This window comes from Labrus bergylta, chromosome 16 (genome assembly GCF_963930695.1).
Source record: "Labrus bergylta chromosome 16, fLabBer1.1, whole genome shotgun sequence".
NCBI classification, from domain to species: domain Eukaryota; kingdom Metazoa; phylum Chordata; class Actinopteri; order Labriformes; family Labridae; genus Labrus; species Labrus bergylta.
Window position 1 is genome coordinate 10199447 of NC_089210.1, and position 17251 is coordinate 10216697.

At 44.0% G+C, this 17251-nt stretch overlaps 1 protein-coding gene across 9 annotated transcripts in view; it reads right to left on the reverse strand.

The window, feature by feature from the left end:
- The window catches only part of svilc (supervillin c), a 22937-nt gene extending 5832 nt beyond the window's left edge, over positions 1-17105 (reverse strand). Inside the window, exons 1-22 of one of the 9 annotated variants that reach the window (XM_065964587.1) lie at positions 16967-17105; positions 13399-13899; positions 12239-12394; positions 11962-12126; positions 11477-11511; positions 10133-10194; positions 7693-7838; positions 7195-7426; positions 6501-7051; positions 6225-6351; positions 5430-5477; positions 5235-5297; positions 3790-3873; positions 3594-3696; positions 3479-3511; positions 3192-3390; positions 2772-2938; positions 2565-2678; positions 2343-2479; positions 1124-1271; positions 837-1000; positions 546-721 (exon numbers count right to left, since the gene is read on the reverse strand). In XM_065964587.1, coding sequence (XP_065820659.1) covers positions 546-721; positions 837-1000; positions 1124-1271; positions 2343-2479; positions 2565-2678; positions 2772-2938; positions 3192-3390; positions 3479-3511; positions 3594-3696; positions 3790-3873; positions 5235-5297; positions 5430-5477; positions 6225-6351; positions 6501-7051; positions 7195-7426; positions 7693-7838; positions 10133-10194; positions 11477-11511; positions 11962-12126; positions 12239-12394; positions 13399-13676 — 3188 coding nt within the window. In that variant the 5' untranslated portion in view covers positions 13677-13899; positions 16967-17105. Of the gene's footprint in view, positions 1-545; positions 722-836; positions 1001-1123; positions 1272-2342; positions 2480-2564; positions 2679-2771; positions 2939-3191; positions 3391-3478; positions 3512-3593; positions 3697-3789; positions 3874-5234; positions 5298-5429; positions 5478-6224; positions 6352-6500; positions 7052-7194; positions 7427-7692; positions 7839-10132; positions 10195-11476; positions 11512-11961; positions 12127-12238; positions 12395-13398; positions 13900-16296; positions 16408-16966 lie in introns of those variants that run through there. The other 8 variants (XM_065964594.1, XM_065964588.1, XM_065964589.1 and 5 more) reach the window with 8 other exon arrangements.
- Positions 17106-17251: the final 146 nt, after the last annotated feature.

Consider the following 17251-nt stretch of genomic DNA (forward strand, 5'->3'; position numbering starts at 1 on the left):
TTTTCATGGACGGGTCGGGGTTCATTAACTCAGTGGAAATCTTAATGCTACAGACAACAATACTTCAGACAATAGCGTTCCTTTAACCTTTTCCAAGAGCTTGGTGAGAACTCTTTTCTGTTCTGTGCTCTTCTTGTGAACGGATGTTTGCACTGTGTGCCTCAAAAATCTATGTCCACTTGTTGAATGTTGTCTTTTGCCAGCTGCAGCCTGTCAGCATGTGGAGCTTGGATTTCACTGCATGTCTTGTGAACACAATATTGTATGCCTGGGTTCCTCCATGTGCTTTATGGAGTTTCAAGGCATTTGCATTGGTTTTATAGTGTGTAATAAATATCTTCTGCTGACATGTGAAGTTCTGCTACATGCACAGTAAACTCATAATGTATGCTGTGTTTTCAGTGTGGAATTACATCCTCTGCTTTTATTATGTGCACCAAAATGTTCTCTATGTATTCCAACGTTACAGTAATGAGTCCTGATGTGCTGTTATTTTTCTTTGTGAAGTATGGACTTAAAAGCTTCTCTCTGCTGAGAGAACTCACAGCGGTATGCCAGGGTTACTTTGTGTGGGATCCAGTGGATTGACTCGACAGTTGCTGTAGTCATAAGCTCCGACCCACACTTGGTGAGTCAGATGGAGAGCAACGTTCATCCTGCTGGGGGAAACATTCTGCCCAGTCCACAGGTACACCTCGCTGCCGAAATCAAACACCAGGGCCTGCACACACACACACACACACACACACACACACACAAAACATCGAATTAGAAACAACATATTAGCCAAAACCAGAACGACAAAGCAACAGTTGAATCCAGAAGAGTTGTCAGACCTCCTCGGAGCCCAGCAGGGACACACTTGGGACGGAAGCCCAGGCCTGTTCATGGGGCACCAGTCTGTTTTCCACCAGCCTGTACACACAGTTAGAATCTGCTATGCCTCTTTCGAAGAGCTCGTCCTCCTCTTCTGCACTGGCTCCTGTGGGGAAAGAAGATGCTACATCTGAGCACCAAATATTTTATGTATAAATCGGGTTTTGTTGTGTAATCTGTATGTTTTTGTATAAAGATCAGATGAATGAGACAGTAGTCCTGAAAGTGGACACATAAGACCTCTAACCTCTGTAATGTGTTCGTCCTCCAAGAAGGCTCCAGAAGTCTGAAGCCAGGCTGCTGTCACAGTTCAGCCCCTCCTCCAGGTGGATGATCTGAGAGGCCTGACAGCCGAGATCTCCCTGACTCTGGATGAGCGATGCCAGCTCAGAGCCCTGAAAGGTTAAAAAAAAAAAAAAGAAGAAGGTACCTAATACAGCTGCATTCAACCACAAAAATGTAAACTATCCATCTGACAACTAGGTAAAGAAATTCAGGAGACCATTTTTAGAAATGTTTTGAGAAAGAGTGCTGAGTGACTTAACAGGCTGATTGTTTATTAACATGTTTTTAATTATAAGTAGCTGTATCTCTGAACATTTTGTCAGGACCATGGTGCTATCAAACTGAAGTTTCTTATTTTAGCCCTGCATGGCTCCTGACAGAATTTTTGGGACCATTGCTTATCGTGTTTATGTTGTTATTGGAGCATATTTTAAATACTTTGTTACAATATATTTTTTTGAGTTTACTTTGTTGCATTTGTCACACACTCACACTCACACACAGACACACACACACTCTGCATCACCAATAAACACAAGCTAACTAGCAGCTACATCATATTCCCTGTCAACTTGAGGTCCGCAGTTATTTCTGCCACAGGCCTACTTCTATCATGATAGGACGGGGGGGGGGGGGGGGGGGAAGAAAAAGGGCATGTCTGCTGTTGCCATGGTGATTTGAGACGCTGTCTGTCAGTTTGTGCAGGTAGAACAGGGGAAGGTCCGAGAGTCAGGGAATCAGCTCGTGGCTCGGCTCACACTGCGAGATTGGGTGCAGCCATACGAGGAAAAGATTAAACGAGACAGAAATGTATCCGACTGATTGGGAGCAGCTGTTTGAATAGTGATCTACCTTCATGCATCAGTGTACACTGCACGACTGACGCCGGGTAATTGGGCTGAAATTCACATTTCAAAATGAGTCATGCAACTCAAAAATAGACCTGAAATTGTACGGTTTATGCCAGGCTTAAGAGGGGTCTGTTGAGCCTAAAATGGGGTTTAAAGTGTCCTGTTTCATGAATTTCTTCTTGGACATGTTCTCTTTTTCTATTTTGCTTCATGCAAAATGTCTTACACTCTGTAAACATATTACACCGTGGCACCCTGTAATTTTATGCAAACAACCTGCTATCCTGGAAAAGGAAGCATTAAATGTTATACTGTTGTTCTCTGTGGTACCTTGGCTTTCTCTTGTTCATTGGCAAACTCTCCACTCCACAGGATGCAATGCTCTGGAGAGACCAGCAGGAAGCAGTCTCCACTGTTCAGTGAATGAACCAAGGGCTCCACCAGACGCACCTGGACATGCCGCCTACCTGTCCCCACAGGCACCAGTTAAAAAAAAGACCTGGACACAAAGACATCTTTAAATAAACCGCATAAACCAAATTCTTTTCAGACCTTTCGTGTGGATGAGCATCAGCCTGCTGAAGGGAGGATAAGACTTTGTGGTCACAGCATCCGAGGAAGAGAGGTCTCCTGGTCTGTCCAGATGTGAATCGGAGTTTTTGGACCCTGTGTGGAATTAAAACACAAGAAAAATACGCTAAACTAGAAAGACGAAGTAAAAGAAAGGACATAAGAAACATGCAAAAGAGTCCCACTGACTGTTCTCTGCCTCCATCCTCTCCTCAGAAGCGTTGTTGGCTCTCTCTCCCATGTAGTCCTGCCTGACGTCCTCCCTGGCAGCCAGAGCCCTCAGAGGATTTCTGGAGCCCTGGGTCCGACGCGATGGACGCACCGAACGCCGGTGCTCCGCTACAGTGGAAGTCAGCCTGCGAAGAAGATATACAACACACGCTTTAACAGAGTCAGCACTGATGGAGGAGTTACAAGATATATGCTCAACATCAAAGTCCTACACTTCAAATGATACTCAAGTAAAAGTACGAGTACGATTGGTCAATTGTACCTGAAGCATTTAAAGTTATATAAAGTGTCTGCTAACTTCAAGAAAATAATTGCTGCATGCAAAACTTGATAGCACAGGTCTAGTAATGCTAGAAGCTGTGGTAATAACAGGCTCACATAGGTGTGTTGGTCTGGCACAGGACGTCCAGGTCCTGCTCGCTCTCTGGAGCAGCGATGCCATCACATGGCGGGAGGGCGCAGGCAGATGGAGGTGACTGATCCCCGTAAAAACCTGCATCAAAAGCATTTGATTCGTCCACAGGGGTGTCCTCCTTCACATGGGGTGGAGACACCGGGGATTGTGAGGTCTGCGGATCTGATAAGAGGGGCAGGAAAAATAAAAGAAACTCAAAATAATGCAGACTTAAAACACCTTATATTCACGAGTCTTCACAGGATTTTACCTTCAAACTGCTCCAATGTCTGCATGGAGGTTTCTGTTAGGCGAACAGACGAGACAGTTTAGACAGAAGCAAAAATGAAATATTTTTAATCATGTAGAGAAAGTCCTGGTCTAACCTCCATCTGTGCATAATGAAGCGTCTATGGAAGGTCTCGTGTCGTTACAGGCGTTCACTTCTTTGGGTTTGTCCACCTGGAGCTCATCCTCAGCTCCGTTAGCCTGTACAGAAGCAGATGTGTTAAAGTGAGATACAGATGAGCTCTTTCGTAGTTACATATCAAAACCATGAAAAGATTTAAAAGTAATACCAGCCTCTGTCACCTTCTGTCTCCACTGGGGCTGGATCGGGTTCTTGGTAGGAGAGGCGACTTCCTGTGCCTCGAAGGAAAGACTCGTCTTGAGAGGGAAATAAAAGGAGACAAACATGGTTGGTGAGATAACGTGTGAATACTTCAGAATGGGGTGTGAAGGCAGGCGTGCATGACCAAGGGAAAACATATGATGCAGAATAAAGGTTTTACAAGTGGGATTCATTTGGAAACGACAAACAGGGTCACAAGCAGGGTCCACTGTTCGCTAAAATTGTCAGAGATAAGTTTACGAGACCATTTCAGTTTGAAAGTGCAAAATGATTTAGGGATTGGGTTTACCATTTAAAATGCATGCTTCAATTGAAGTTTGAACAGTACATTCTGATGAGTCACTGGACGATATCATAGCATGACAATGTATGTCTGATTTTAACATGTCGTCTTGCAGAAACAATGATTGCACTTTTGATTTTGGGACAAAAACATAGCTGAGAATATAAAATGTTTTGAAAGGTTGCCTGAATGCATTATTAAAAAGGAGGATTTTGGTTGCTTTGTCACCCCCTGATACCAACTAAAATGCTTTATTGGTACACCAATCTGATCTGATACTTTAACCAATTAGCCCCTCAGGAAGTCAACAGGTTTAGTTTAACAACAGCATGGTGTTAGTGGAGTTTGTAATGCAAGTCAAAGCTAGCATTAGGTCAGCAATCAGTGTTTTTCAACCAATATTATGTATATTATTATCAGTACTCTTATCAAAGAAGGGAACTTGAGTGTTTTAGCCACATTAAACAAGACCAAGACATATCCGAGACCAGAATGCTCCGAGACTGAGACAAGACCAAAACAGGGCAAGGCTGAGACAAGACCAAGACTGTAAATAACCATGAAAAATCATCAATTTGTATGCCGGGGGGGCGTGTCACTCACTTAGACCGTCATACTGGGAAGGTTGTGGCCGTAACCAGGGGATAAAAATCAAACCACGAGTGAATTAAAGTTATTTGTTGTTTTAGAAAGAGGCATTTTCCTTGGGAAAAACAGACTCTCACTGGTGGTCTTGATTTAAAATCTGGAGCCTGCACAGTCTGAGAGAAAGTGGTCTCGAGGCCGGTCTCGAGACCGAGACCGATTTCATGTACTACACTAGGATACCCAATATCAGCTTAATCTTAAAATCCCTAATGAAAGGTGGGTACTGACATTTTCAAGTTTTAAAAAAAGGTCAATGAAAGACATTCAGAAACCACAAGAACCAAAGACTGGCACGAGTAAGAGAAACACTATTATCAGACGGAAGATTGGGACTGTGAGCTGTGATGGATCACTTGTTAGTGAATCTTCACACGTCATCTGTAAAAACTTTTCACTGCATACAAATCACTGCAAACCAAAAAGCAGCAGTGGTTAAACCTGCCATGCAGCGGCTCAGACTATTACCTGGTTGAAACACATGATATATTGGGGTGTACTGCTAGAAAAGACAGAGGCAAAGACGGGTTCCTGCGAGAGAAGAGGAGTTAGAAGAGAGAGAGAAAGAGAGAGAGAGAGGGGCCGGCTAAAGCTGTTGTCAAATTAGTAATGGAGATACATAATGGAGTGTTGTGCATTTCATGGCATGAGTTTGGGACTTACCCAGCACTCAGCGCTGACACTCTCCACGTGAGCATTTTGTGTCTCCTCCTACAGGGGGCAGTATGGGACAAACAGGGGTTCAGATCATAAAAATGACAGGAAACACATTCAAATATTTAAAAAAAAAAGTGTACATAAAATAAAAATGAACATAATAGGAAAAGAAGACTCAGACAATACACACATTTTTGTACACACATGTTCTGTCACTGTGGCACAGCTGAGGTCAATCAATAGAAATAAAAAAGGGAAACAAATAATCTGTCTGTTTACATTCCTTATGTTGTTCGCACACAGTCGAAGCCATCTCAGTACATAAACACTAGCTGGTATGTCTGATCTGAAATCAAGACACTTAGCACCTAACAAACCCACAGCACTGTTGCTAAGAGACGCGGCATATCTGGTTTCACTGGAACGACAAATGTAAATCTACTTCTGGATTTAAGGATGGCAGCCCAAGTGAACTCAACAACCTCTCTATCAGGCAACCACACTCCTCCTCATGATCATTTACAGCAAAATGCGGTTTCCAGAATACTTTTAAGGCATGTCGCAGACGGAGGTGTAGCAGGCCAAGCAGAAAGAGTTAACTCAGATAATGCTCAGACATTGAGAACCCCTTCTAATATGGACATAATAAAGGCGATACAAACATTTAAGCAAGACTTCCATGACCAAATGGATGGCGTAATGACGCCAATTACAAACAATCAGGCATCGAAGAATGCAGTGGTCGCATCACCGAGACAAAGCGACGACACTATTCTAAACTATTTCTGATTGTTTTCTTACCTTACACCTGCTGGTGTCTGTCATCTCCTGCATTTTCACGCTGTCGTCTCCCGGTGTCACCTGAACACGCCCCATCGCTCTGGTTTCTTCATTTATATTCCCATCACTCTCCTTCTCAAGTTGATGCCTTTGGGACACATGACAAATACTTTAAACCACTGAATTCATCACAAAACTAGAAAATAAACCGTATTAAGTTCATTTTACATCCTGAAAAAGCTAAGAGAGCCCCCAGACATATTACCACAATGCACAAACTCAGTTGTGGATACTTACTGAACCCTGCCATTTGTAGTGGAGTTTTGTCCCACAATAGAAACGTCCTGCGCCACGCTCTGGCAGGGCCTCTCCTCGTCCTGAGGCCCGTCCTGCTCTGACAGCACTCTGATCGGTGTGCAGGCGATGGTCTCCCTCCTGTTTCGAGCCCTCTGCCTCCACGGAGCAGCGGTCTCTACGCCTGAAGCCCCTCTTCTCTCTCTCCGTGGTGGTACAGGAATCTCCTGCAGCTCTTGGCGCTCCATCCTCGCTCGTGTTCCTGCCTCTTCAACGCCTCCCCCGTTTTGTTCATGTGTGAGCGGCGCATCTATTCGACCAGCCTCTGTCCTGCAGGTCTTCTTCAGGATTCCTCTCAGGCCTGGCTCCGATGCGTAGCGCGGCAGACCTTCCCGCGTGGGGCTACTAAGGTCCGAGTGCACAGGACCAGGGTCCAGTCTCGGCTGGGAGAGGCGGAGCTCACTGGGTTTTAGGTTGACAGACGAGGCCTGCTGTCTGTCGTGCAGATGAGGAGTCAAACTGAAGACAGGAAGCTGAACAGGGCCTTTCTGGAGCTGAACGGGGGGGGGGACACGGTTTTAAAAACAAATGGTATTTAAGCGATATCACAAAGAAACAGTGCTGTTATATAGGCTGCAGTCTGTTAATCACAGCCGTATAGATATTCATCAAAAGCTGTTTCGGCTCATCTCCTCACCAGGTTGACCTCCTCCACTGTGATGGGCTGTGTGCGGTACCGAGCCCCCTTCTGCCTTCGTCTCTCGGAGGGCCCATCGTCAGGGGTCGCCGCCTGCCTCCCCGGCAGGGACAGCTTGTTGAAGAGGGCCAGCTTCTCACTCATGCTCAGTTTGCAGCTCTCATCGACGTCCTCCACGGACTCAGCCTGAACGCACTCGGACTCCACTGGTGGGACTGGTTTAGGGGCACTGCTGGGAAGCATAGTGGCATGATGTTTCAACAAGTTTATGATTACAGGAAAATGCTGGCGATATTCAGTTTTTTAATTTTCTTTTATTACCAAGACTAACCTCGTATTCAAGTTGAGTTAATATAGTTTAATGTTATTTTTTTTATTACCATGATGAACATATTGTGCTCAGGATGTGACCAAATGGCAATTAAATATGCTGCTTAATGAGTATTCCTTGCACCGATTGTATAATCTCCCTCACGATGTTTCTCTAGGCTGCCCCACCTGATTGCCACAATTTCCTCACAGGTGATAGGCTGAGTCAGAAAGCGATGGTCGTTGCCACGGCGCACCCTGCGCTCATGACCCACACTGCCTGTGCGGGGCTTCAGAAAGGCCGAGGCCTCGGGGGCAGCAGACTTCTCCAGCTCCTGTAAAAGAGGAGACGAACAAACTGTGTCAATATCAGACACATGACGACTGACGGTGGTCTTTTTCATTCAGGTGAGACCCCACAGTCCAGGTCAAACATCAGCCTCAGCCAACAGCCTAAATTAGTAATAAAAGGAGAGCACAAAAATGGCAGTGAAAAGTCCCTCTCCTGTTCTATTTGTATGGACAGATGGAGGGAGGGGAGGCGGGTCGTATGGCGGGTGAATAAAGCAGATAGAAATGGCAGCTCAACAGGTCACAGTGAAACCAGAGCTCCGCCGGCTTCAGTTACCTCTGCCTGCCTCCACGCAGCAGCAGGCTTATTATAACACTACCGCTATGGGTGCTAATGATTAAACAGTGGCTGCCACATTTTCACCTGATGCTGCACACTACGCATGAGGTGAAAATGAAGGAATGTTACAGCTGAAGAGAGAATCTACAACATGCCTTTGTGTTGTGTAGAGACAAAACGACTGATTTAGACGTGTATTAACGGCACTATAAATGTAGTCCTTCTTTTAATACGTGCAGACACACTGCAGCATGGATCCAGGGGCAGCACCTGTTTGACCATTCACATCCCTCAACAAGATCAGGTTTGTGTTCTGCGGGCTCAGCACTGGCTCAACATAAGACTCGAGACTGAAAGGTGAGCGGCTGAGGTGAACGAGCTCTTTCTCCTCCGCTGCTCAATACTGTTTTACAAACTACACTTTGCTCAGTCCATAATGTCAACTATTTTAAAATGGTATAGAAACATACCACTGAACATATTCTGTGGTGAAATGTATCTAAATACACTAACAAGAACTGTACCGAAGAACTATTTTTGGGGCTTTTTGAGCCTTTATTTTAGAGACAGGACAGTGGATAGAGTCAGAAATCGGAGAAAGAGAGAGAGAGAGAGAGAGAGAGAGAAAGTTGGGAATGACATGCAGGGAAGGAGCCACAGGTCGAATTTGAACCTGAGCTGCCAAACGGAGGACTGTAGCCTCCGTACATGGGGCGCGCCCACTAACCACTAGACTACTGGCACAATCTTTATGTTTGTATTTCACTGCATCTTAGAGGCTAACTCTACATTTGTCTGACAGATTTTGTCACATCATTATGAGTCCCTGTCAAGTGAAAACCATGTCTCTCAAAATGAAGCTTTTATTTCACTACAAAACAGGTATTTATGGTTTATTTACGAGTATTCATCCCCTGCTATTATTCATCTCTTGTATAATTTCCATGTGGCTGTGCTTTTTTTTCTGTACAAGCCTTGCCAAGTCCTTGTCTTTGTTCCAAAAACTAATAATTGCTCCCAATGGGATTAACAAAGTTGTTTGATTGGGTATGATCAACCGACGATAGCTAAAACTCTAAATGCAAGTTATGTCCACGCTTGAGCAACTAAATCAGGAAGTAGAAGACACTTTCCCCTCCCCTATTAGTCATCTCTGGACAGCAGTTAGGATGATTTGTGGAACTAGTGGAGTTTTGTCAAATGTACCCTGCAAAAGATTAAAAAATAAGACTCCTTAATGGAGGACACAAAGAAGGTAAAGAGGAAAAAACTGAGATAAACAAGAGAGAAACTCATTGAGAGGAGACACAGCCTGGTTCCATACTGACTATTACAAAGCCTGCCTATTAATACTACAGGGGGGTTTACTCTGCCTTTATTAGAGCTTGATATCAGGTTTGCATGTAGTCCGTCCCGTGTGATTGGTGGTTACCAGGCTCTCAGAAAAACAGAAAGCAACCTTTGTTGTCTTAGCAACCACAGGGCCAACGACTTGAAAACATGAGAGTGGAGGGAAGTGATAAGGTCGTCCGTTTCAACTATAAGGGTCATGTTAGGGTCTGAGAATAATCTACTTTTTAAGTGAAACTAAATGCTATGTTGGAAAATAAATCAAATTAAAGCTGCAAGCATAGATGTTCTTCTGAACTCATGGATAGGTGAATATTTGGAGATGATTGGCTGCTACATGACAGGACAGCACCTGACCCAAGAAGGTTACTGGTCGTGGAGTAACTAATGGGAGTAATTCTGGTTCGACGAGTTAACCTCACATCTGACACCCGGATAACAGATTATTTGTCGTGAGTAAACATAAAGTACCAAGCTGTCACTTTCACTTTCACACGCGGGGAACATCAATAGACTTATTTCTACGGTTTGAACACAGGGTAACTTTTTGCAGGAGACAGTGGGACAAACAGAACACAAAATGAAAAGCAGCAGGTCGTAAACAGCAACAAGGATCCTGTTTCATAGCTCAGACCAACATAGACTCACTTTAAACAAAGACATCTTGGCTGCTACGCTCATTTTGGCTCGGTCATCTGTTTTCACGTCAGCTGTAAGAAAAGAAATAAATCAGCATGTCAGCAGGATTTACAAATAACCGTGTTCACAGTTTGTTCTAACTGTACTTCTCAATAATAATTATAATAAGAAGAAGAAGGAAACACTCTGTTTTAACGCCACTATATTTACTGACAGCTGAAGTGAACAATGTCATTTCATATTAAAGGTAGTATCTAACAGGACACATGACAGTCTTATTAAAACACAACTATACAAGACCGTGTTTTGGATCCCTTAATGAAGTTTTAGATTGATACCGGGTTTTAGTTATTTTGTCTTGAACTTCTCCAATTGAGTCACTTTTCCAAATGTTACAAATATACAATGTTGAAAATAAAAGTCTAAACATTTCTCAAAGTTGGATTCTCCCTCCCTTATTAATCACCTAAGGCGCTCGGATTTATCTCTTCACCTTGTGGGTGCCGGGTGCCTTGGTGGATTTTTGGAATCACTCGACTAAACACCAATCCATATTCAAAGTAGTCTAAACTTGCTCTATGCATGATGAGCTAGTTTAACTACGCTTCTTAAAAAGCAGCAGCAGAACTGAAAACAGAACAACATGTCCTATAGTCATATTTTGAAAGTAAGACTTGTGTGTGTTGTAAGGTAAATGTAGAGGTAGTCTTGGTACTTTTAGTGGAACACTAATTTAAAAGTAGCCATGTTTGTTGCAGCTTTTAAGAAATGGGCCCCTCCTCCTTGACTCATCATACCTACCTCCTTGTACCTACATTTCAAGCTATCTAAGAATATTACGTTTGTTGTAATGGAAATGGGGATGATTTAGCAAGCGAGCACAAGCTAACCGCCGGTGTTTGGCACCTGCCTGTCCAACAGAAAGCATTAAAGCTGGTGGTAAAACAGCTGCTTCCCTACTGATTACAATCCAACACATGATCCCTGAGCCACCCTTTACAACCATTATCTATGTGAATTGATATTTGAATTTTGTTCAGAGAAAGCAGGCTGTAGCGCATACAGTAAAGGCACAAAGTATTCACCATGACAAGAGACCTTTTTGTGAGGCTGTGAGCTATCTCCCAGATGGCATACATAGGGACCAACATTGGTATCTCTGATCTGAAGAAGCTACAATAACATCCTGTTCAAACTAAACATCTAAAATGGGATGCGTTATAAAACATCCCACGCTTTGGAAGTCTGCTCTTAAACCCAAAAACTGTATTCAGTGTGTCCCATTTTGGGTATTAATGTTCTCTCTGTTGTTGATATCTTACAAAAGGTTATCAGGTTGTGTTTGTCATTTACCTTCACGGTTCTCCTCTTCCTCTGCGTCCACCAGCCTGAAGGAGAGAGCAGAAGCAAAGTGTGAGCTCAATCTGTCAAACACAAACAGGGAGGTGATGTCAACCTAAACTCCCGGCTCCCGCACGCTGTCTTTTGATCCTTCTCTCAGCTCACAGTACATGTCTTTGTGCTTCAAGCTATCAAGATACTGTGTCCTATTTGCATGCTGGGTAAAGCAGCACCGTAGAGATCATGAAGGAGGGTAAACAAATGCAAAACCACAGCAGTCATTAAGGTAAGAATGAGGTATGACTTAGTCTTTTATGAGGCAAAAGCAAATATCTAACATAAACAATCGGCTATTTAAAAGCCTCCTCTTCAGAATACAAGCAGTTGAAACAAAAAAAAAAAAAACACTTTGTCAGCAAAAAACTACAAACAGCAGCTCGCCAAGGAAAAGAAAAAAAAGTGTCTCATGTGCAGACACCACAGCACACAGCGTTTACCCTCCGCTCTCCTCCATCTCAATGGCGGTGATCGGCTGCGTCCTGAAACGCTCGCTGGTCTTACGGCCGCTGCTTGACCCACCAGGGAGGTAGCGCCGGGTGCGTCTCCGGCCCCCCTCGGACGCCAAATCCAGAGAGGACGTGGTATGCCCAACATCAGGGCAACTAGTGTTCACATATACAGAGCGGAAGGTAGAAAGAGAATAGGTTTTGAGGTGAGGGGAGGATACTATCAGAGAGGTACACAGCTGGGTCACACACATGCAGGTGATCATACACTTTGTCAGGCTGTGCTTCGCTCCCCGTCTGCTGCAGGAGGGTGCTCCTTAACTGGCCCACCGACACACGAGTGTGGAGCTGCGGGGCATCAGGTCCAAGAGGAACAAGGCAACCCTCCCCACTCAGCATGCTGGCAGAGTCCCGGGAACCCTGCCTGGAGGGGGTGGGGGTGAGGGGAAGGGAGGCGATGATGCAGGAGGTCGGGGGGGGGGGGGGACGAGGGGGTGTGGCACCCACTCGGAAAAACAGTTTTCAAAAACTTGAACCTTTCCGTCAAGAGCTGCTGAATAAAAGTGGAGCTCTGATTGCGAAAGGTGCAAAGATATTTGCATTTATTTATTTATTTTTTTTCTGTAAAGGTGTTGCAGATCAGCTCTAAGAAAAAGTCTCAGACCACATGAGGGGAAAACGTCAGGCCTCTGATTTAGAATTATGAACTTACTGAACTTGCCATGAAACCGATGGAAATTAATACTGATGCCACAAAATGACCTATAAAAGCCAACAAGATCATCAGTGGGGAACCTTTGTGCTGACCTGAAGTGCCTATCTTTGCATCTTCCATTGAAAGATTCAAGCTTATTGATTGATTTGACTGTTAAAAGTAGACATGAGTATATTTTTAGAAAACATTACCTATGCATGTACAAGACAGGATCAGAAAAGCACAAGATGTTGCTCTCTGTGCACAAAGTTTGCAACATTTAACAAAAGGTTCCTCACAGTAGCTTTAAGTCTGATTTAGTTAAAAAGGCTGCAGAGCAACTTGGTGACTCAAGGACCCCGAGCTGCAGAGAGGCCCAGACCTCCTTAAAAAACTACAGGTATGGCCTGTACGGATACTAGATGGGTTGGATTTGTTTCCAGGGGTTCAGGTCCAGCCTGTGGCTGCCTTTAAGTTGCTCCCCACTGTCCCTGATTTCCGGCTCTATCCACACACTGTCTCTCTAGTGAAGCCATATTAACCAATTGAACCGATTGAATGACTGAAACACAAATTTGATGTAGCCTAGCATAGTAAAGAAGGCACTCATCTTTGTCAGTAAAGTGAGACGAGTTCACACAGCATTGTGGGATATAATTGAAGCCCTAAGTGAAGCCTGTGATACTTGCATAACTCTCCTGATTCAGGTGAACAACACTGCAGACATGACTCACCTTCTTAAGTGGTTAGACTCTGCGCTGTCCACTTCCAGTCCATTTGTCACTCCTCGTTTCCTGCCGTTGACTCTTTCACCGAGGCCGTCTGAGTTCAGTGTCCCTCTGTGGGCTCGTGTAGACGGGTCAGGGACCTCCTTCCCATCTCTCCTAACCCACTTGGAAGGAAGCTCCTCCAGGTTCCCAAAGCGTTCAGCCAGTTCTCGCCTCCTCTCGGCTTTGTAGCGAGCAATCCGCTCCGATCTGGGCTCCAGTGCCGGAATCTCTGTTGCGTCCATCTTCCTCAGAAAGACTCAATCGATTCTCCTTGAATAAATGTAAAACATTCAGGAACACAAGGCAGGTATGTTGTTCTTCATCCACTTTTCGCTAAGGAAAAACACTCGGGCCAAACACTCTTCAGGTAAACTTCAGATCCATAGGAGCTGAAGATTTTGCTGGCAGTCCACTTCTCAGTGGTTGCAGAATAGTTGGTTCCTTGGTAGGTGAGACAACATCCCCCTGAAAAAGAAAGCACCCAACAGGTATGATACACAGAATATTAACTTACTCCTCAAAAAGGTGCATCATGCATTCGAGTCTCCTCTCTCCTCCGGCTTGAGTCAATGTAAGATGACCCTCACCAGCCTTCAGTGCCATGCAGGAATCTCCCCTTGCACTGAAACTCAACACCTCAGCAGCCAGAATCCTCTCTGGGTCCAGGCTTTGGTGGCACTGAGTCTGCAGACCTGCTGCTCTTTTCTACTGTCACGGTTTCCTTTTTCAAATTGTATCTAACAAACTACATAGCCTTGCATGACTGTCAAGAAAAAGCATGTTGTCAGTCAGATTAGCGGCAAAAATCAAATTAGGTATGCTTCCAATTTCTTTAAATAAACACACCAAGATCTGACCAAAATAGTCCCCGTTTGCTACAAGGTTGCCTGGATGTAATAAACAACACAAACAAAGCCTGAAGCGGCTGTGAATTGCATTTAAATATAGAACTGATATGACAGGATTTGCATTTAAAGACAGCAAGTAGCCATCAGCTAGGCTCAAAAATGAGTGACTGCGTGAGCTGACAAATAGGTACAAACATAGAAGTCTGTTTGCATGTGTGTCTGTCCTCTTTCCAAAAACTGTGGCTGTCAGCATTCCTGCTGCAGGAAGCACAATGGAGGCAGAACAAAGAGACATGAGCCGTGGACTTAGTGCTGAGGAGAGATCTGCAGCCGGGCCGAAAGCTGCTGGTGGCAACACAGGTCACAAAGTAAAAGATGCCACTTTAAAGTTTGTGTCTGCTGCTTCTCTTCAAGGTGTTGGAAACGCATATGGAGCAAATTCAATTGAAACATCACAGCTGCCAGTCTGCTACACTGGAATGCAGAAATATTGACACTTGGAGTTTAGATCCGAAATGATAACAGAGAATCTTAATAAGTGTAAATGTCAGACTCAGTGATCCCTGACATGAGACAACAGGCTCAACAAGCCTGTTTTTTTGTGTTTGCACATCAGAACATGTGTGCAGGTGCTTTGAACAGAAACATTCAGCCACCCAGAGCAGAAATCCCCTCCCTGTCCTAACCTAGAAAGAGAGCAAACGGCAAACATCCTCAGTCCCGCTGACGCCACGCTCTTCTGCTTTTTTGCTGGTGGAACACGAGGAAGAGCAGATATTGGCCACACTTGCTTAAAGAGAAAAAAAAACCATGTGACAAGCTGGAGGATTTGTTGTTCGGAGGTGAGAATGCCATCCAGGCTCATTCGAGATCATGAGCTTCTAATCCAGCAACAAGTGGTTAACACTAGCTCATAAACACAGCCGATGGATGAGCACACAGGAGCCTTTCTTTACCCACACAGGAAGTGGAATCAAAATGTCCAAGAGGGTTTAACAGATCAAGTGCTGATCTGAGGATATAAACTCAAGTCCTCCACAAATGTTTACAAATTAAATTGAATTACAAATTATTTCTATACCCAGTGCTGTGCTATAAAACTGTATTTGGACATTTTTTACCCTCTGATTGTTAGTTTTTCTGAGACCTAAACCTCTAACTAACTACTCCTCTGCTGGCTGGCCAGCCTGCACTAAAGGCCTCTAATAAGCTCCAATATTCCAGATCAAACTCTCAAGAGTTCGTTCCTTCAAACTTGAACCGAATAGATAAACACAAATGACAATTATACCAGTATGTTCCCCGGAATATGCACGTTAAAGTATACATTATTATTATTATTATTATTATTGTTAAGCAGCCCTGCATTGTCCAGGAGTGAAATAAGGATGAGTGCAACAGGCACCAGCAGCTGCAGTTGTGGAACCCCTCATGCATTACTTGATCTCTAAACATTTCAAACAGATAAAGAGGGAAATGTGGGAACAAACATTTAGTAACAATTCCTTTTCTAATTCAAACACATTGACATACACATACAGAGAGACCAATGAAATGTTTGGGCTTCAAAAATATTGATAATGGATCAATCCATGCAGGAGTATCTACAGAAATTCACACTGAACTCAAATAAAGTTATCAACCAAATAAAAGCCGTGTTACTCAAAGTAATCTGAGTAACACGGTGAATAAACGTATAAACATTATAAACATTAAAAGTTCCTGCAGCTTTACGCATGCGTAATTCATGCGTAAACTGTGCGTAAAACCTGTTCTGCCGCTTTGGACATTTTTCTTTACAATATAACATTAAACTCTGTAGGCTACTGTAACTAAACACCATGACCTCCATGTTCAATGTGAAGCCCGAGCTTCAGCTGGTCAGCAGAAGAGTGCCCGTAATAAGTGACTGGTGATCAAATATTTACAATTTAGCGCCAGTCGACCTTCGGATGGATTATTTAACTGTACATTTAAGACAAAGGGTGTAGAATAAAGTTGATTGTGTACTTACATGCAGTGTACGCCGCGTGAAGTGGACATGAAAGTCCCCGCAGTCCTACCCCCCCCCCACCCCCAGACCGGCGGTCCCTCCCCACGCGGACTGTCGCTCCAAATGTAGTCACACTGGCAGCTGAGGACGAAGGCTCCGAATTAAGCGGGGAGTATAAATAGATGGACAATCCGTGGAGAGCCCCTTCCTCAGTCCAGGAAGCAGCAGAACCGACGCTGTTCTACCCGAGCTGCAGTCTCAAGAGCTAAAACTTCATCATCGTAACTCCAAGTTCCGTCTCATGTCATCGAGATGTGTACCAATCAAATATCAACAAACACCTGAAAGTGTGGCCCTAAGGCTTAAAGCTTCTTGAAGATTCATATTCTATCTAATAGTATGCTCAGCCAGAACATGCTGTCTACGCAGGTTTTGATCAATTTGCCATCAAATAACTAACAGAAGGGAAAAAAAAACCTGGCGATGTTTCCAATTCCAGCTCTGATTTGTTTTTGGGTCCCTGAGCCTTTCAATAGAGCTGAACTGCTTCTGTACTGAATGTAATTCATAGATGAATAAAACTCTAAGTTAAATGTGAGTATCAAATATTTCATCGCAGAACCCCGTAGAATCAAGATTTACTTTAAACTCTAAATTTAAATAAATAAATAAAAATACATTGAAAAGTTACCTGTTGCCTTTCCACAGAGTTGCATGTCTGCCGGTGAAGCTCCTTCATTCTTTTATCTCCTGTGTTAACTTAAACATGACTCACATCTAGAGACAAGAAAAACCTCACTGACAACAAACATTTGAGGTGAGGGCGTGAGAGGGGGAAAGATGAACTGGATGAGCTAATAGGAAGTTAAAGAGGGCAGATTCTGGCGGAGGGTGGGCAGCACTGCCCCCTACTGTTCACACTCTGCACCTGCAGAGAAAACCTTGTGGTATTCTGGTTATACATCCAGTAACTGTG